This window comes from Alnus glutinosa, chromosome 4 (assembly GCF_958979055.1).
Source record: "Alnus glutinosa chromosome 4, dhAlnGlut1.1, whole genome shotgun sequence".
Classification (NCBI taxonomy): Eukaryota; Viridiplantae; Streptophyta; class Magnoliopsida; order Fagales; family Betulaceae; genus Alnus; species Alnus glutinosa.
This window is the reverse complement of record NC_084889.1, coordinates 30495325-30498772: the sequence shown is the minus strand read 5'-3', so window position 1 is coordinate 30498772 and position 3448 is coordinate 30495325. Positions and strand designations below refer to the sequence as shown.

At 37.0% G+C, this 3448-nt stretch overlaps 1 protein-coding gene across 1 annotated transcript; it reads left to right on the top strand.

The window, feature by feature from the left end:
• Nucleotides 1–260: 260 nt before the first annotated feature.
• On the top strand, nt 261–3207 carry LOC133866962 (uncharacterized). The gene is made up of 2 exons (XM_062303629.1): nt 261–528; nt 2223–3207. Exon 2 carries the CDS (start codon nt 2225–2227, stop codon nt 2861–2863), a length of 639 nt encoding a protein of 212 aa, XP_062159613.1. The 5' UTR covers nt 261–528; nt 2223–2224; the 3' UTR covers nt 2864–3207.
• Nucleotides 3208–3448: the final 241 nt, after the last annotated feature.

Below are 3448 nucleotides of genomic sequence, written 5' to 3'. Positions count from 1 at the left end.
AAAACACTCACAATACACAACAATAACACAATACCAAGACACACGACATATATCACACAATTTAAAAGTTAAAACCGATGAGTTTGGACAAACAATCACTGACATTTCGGCTTCGATCGGAGCAAAAGATGCGTCTCATGATCCTCATCTACTCTCTCCATTTTTTAACTGTTGTGCTTTTCACTATTCCACCTTTTACCCTTGAGCTTTTCACTTCTCTGAGATTAGGCACTGCTTTCCTAGAGACGCGCGAGTAATTTGCGCTTTATTACACCCAACTGCCTCCTTCTTCGTACCTCATTTTCTTTTCTCACTTTCTTTACTTTTACACACTTCTTTGCATTTGATTATCACTGGTCGCATGTTTACTTTCCCCACATTCTCAGTTCTGAAGCCCAATATCTGAAAAACATGAATCCAAAACCACTCTGACTCCTTCTCTCTTTCTCACCTCCACGTGAAATTCGACAAAATGCTATAATTTTCATCTTAAGAATTGAAAATTTTGGGAAGAAAAAAAATTCACAGGTATATATTTTTCTTTTTAGAATTATAACTTATTTTCTTTTCATCTGTTTAATTTTAGATACCTTTCCTTTTCAGTTATTTTTGTTTTCACATCTTCATTGTGCGCATATACGCTTTTAGGTCAAAAAAAATTTTCGGTGGATTAATAGAGCTTTTAATCTTAATTTGTTTCTCTTTGTTTGGTTGTATGATGAGGATGGTGTTTGCTCGCTAGATTGCCAATTTTGGTTAAGATTAGTCCTATTTGGGAAGGAGTTTGTTTTGTTGAGTCATTGTTGACCGCTTTCAGTCAATAAATCATTGGTTAAGACTTCCATATTCCTGCTTGGCCCCTCGATTGGCTCTTATTGAGGATGTTCCCATTTACTGTTTCGATTGTAAACAAAAGATGCGTCTAATCTACTCTCTCTTTGCACCTTTGAGCTTTTCAGATCTATCTTCCATGCTTTCATATCTGTCGGTCTTTCAGACTCTGTAAGAGTCTCGGCACAAGTGTGATAGAGCTTGAGAGCATCTTCACTAAACTATCAATTTTTATTTTTATTTTTTTTAAAAAAAAAATTTAGCTAAAAAGATCTATTTTTATTATTTTAGTTAGTTACTTCTTAAGCACCACGTAATAAACTCTTTTAATATTTCTCTGTTTTAACAATTTTTTTTTTAGAACAACCGCCTCAGTCCTCAGATATGGGGAGAGAGACCAGTGTTAAGATAAATATTAAAACATTAAAAATTGGAAAATTAGATTAGAGAATAGATTTTATTATTCATATTTGGCATGGTGTTTGAGAAGTTCTAAAATGGAGAGGAGAACAGAGAGTTTGATTTACGAGGTTTTCTTGTAAAATTTCTTTAGATTCTGGCTAAAAGTAAGTTTGGTTTTAGAGAGCTTGTCGAGAAAATTAAAGAGAAACTTTTCTTAGATAAAAAGTAAAGCAAAAGTGGATCAATATTGTAACGATCCATCCCAAACGATATAATATTGTTTGTTTTTGGCTCTTCCGAACCAGACTTTTTAGGAGACCACCCATTCTGATACTACTCTCGCATAAACATGCTTAACTGCGAAGTTTTGATAGGTTTATGGGGGAAATGATGGGTGGGGGACGGTAAAGTCCCCCAACCGGCTTTTTGAATAAAAAAACAATTTTTTTTTTTCAAAAAGGGGAGGGCAGGGGACGGTAAAACGTCCCCTGCCAATCACTGCTCGGTTCATGGCCATCACGGCTTTAAAATACATTGTATCAAGAATGATGTGTTTATACATATAAGTACATCTCCATACTTAAACGATGTGGGACGTCACAAGTATCCTCTCAAATTATTTGCCCAAATTTGAGGATGAATAATGGATTTAATTAGGATTATATTTTATCTGTAAGCTCTATCAATAGAGCATTTTGTATTGTAAACTTATCAAGGAATAAAAGCAAAATGTAGCCATTTGAACTTTATTTGTGGACGACGTAAAATTCATTATTCTTATTTTATTTATTTTGCTTCTCATTTTATATTTCTATAGCTTTATGCCTCTTTTTATTTTTTGTTTTTTTTTATTTTTTAGTATCAGAGCTATTGACTAACGCCAATTGTTTGATCATGTATTGCAATTCTCTATTTTGTTCTTTATCTTTTGTTTCGGATATATTTCAATCACAAAACCTTTGTTTATGTTCTTGATTTTCCTTTGGCAGATATGAGTCTGACAGAGGTTTTGAGAGGAGAAATTCAAGCGCGTGTGAAGAGGTTTATTTGGGAGAACTACGTGGACCCAAACCACAACCTGGTGGAGAATCTTCCTCCGAGCCACGCTGCTCCAGAGGGTAATGACGGGAGGATATATAATGCTGTCCTGTATCATGTGCTGCCCTACATATTCGGGAACATAGCAATCATAGGGACTTCTGGAAAGGATGCCTGGCCAAACATAGCCATCCCTCTGCCACACTTTAGCATGACTGGTGATGAGGGGCAACAGATCAACTGGGATGGTGAGTTGAATTTGAGCGTCATTTGTCCAGGGCTCGAGGAGTTTAGGCGGAGATCCAATTATGTAGGCCTGAATTCAGGGACACTGAGGTCCCTTTGTGAACCCTTTGCTGGAGAAGCCAGACGTTTTCTCCATGATAGGAGGGCTCAGGGTGTTGTGACCAACATTTACAAAAAGGGGCCTAGGGCTTTTGAATTAGCCCCTTGGGTTGCTTTTGATTTTGCTGGTGGCTTAAACATGTTCACTTTAACTAGAAATGAAAGGACGGTCATCCAAAGAATGAACACGAGCCTGTCCATGACGGAGGGTCAAAAGAAGGTTTTCAGAGCTCAAGCCTCAAGGTGAGGCGAGCCTTGAGTTGGAGGGTTAGCCGACGTTTCCAAGGCGTCTTTTTCCTTGGGGTTCAGCAGATTTCTTTCGAGCTACGGTTCTTTGCTGCTGTCCTAAATTTGAACCGGGCCTCTTCTAGGACTTAATCTAGATAGCTCTTTCAGGGTAATCCAAATATACACTTAACAGAATTAAGCTGAACTCATGTTGTGAAAATGTAATGGGTATATTAGTAGGGGGTTGGATGGGCTTGAAGGCTTCTTCTTTCTTTCATTTATTGTCATGAGCTGAAATTCAATTGAATTTTGAGGTCTCAGCCCACCAGCTCGCCTTCCTCTAATCATTTGGTGTGTTTTTTATATTTTCACTCTTCCTGGTCCATGGATTCATGTTTTTTTTATCTTTTAGTGAATGTGGTTGATTTCGATTAGTTAAAATATTTGTTGGAGGCTCATTTGTGAAAAAACCCTAAATTTTTCATTTGAATTGGGTTCGTTTGTTCGGGTTAATTTTTCATTGTACATAGAAGATCCATAAACATTAGAACAAAAACTAATGGAAAAAGCGAGGGAGCCGTAGATTGGGTGTTTGCTCTGTATA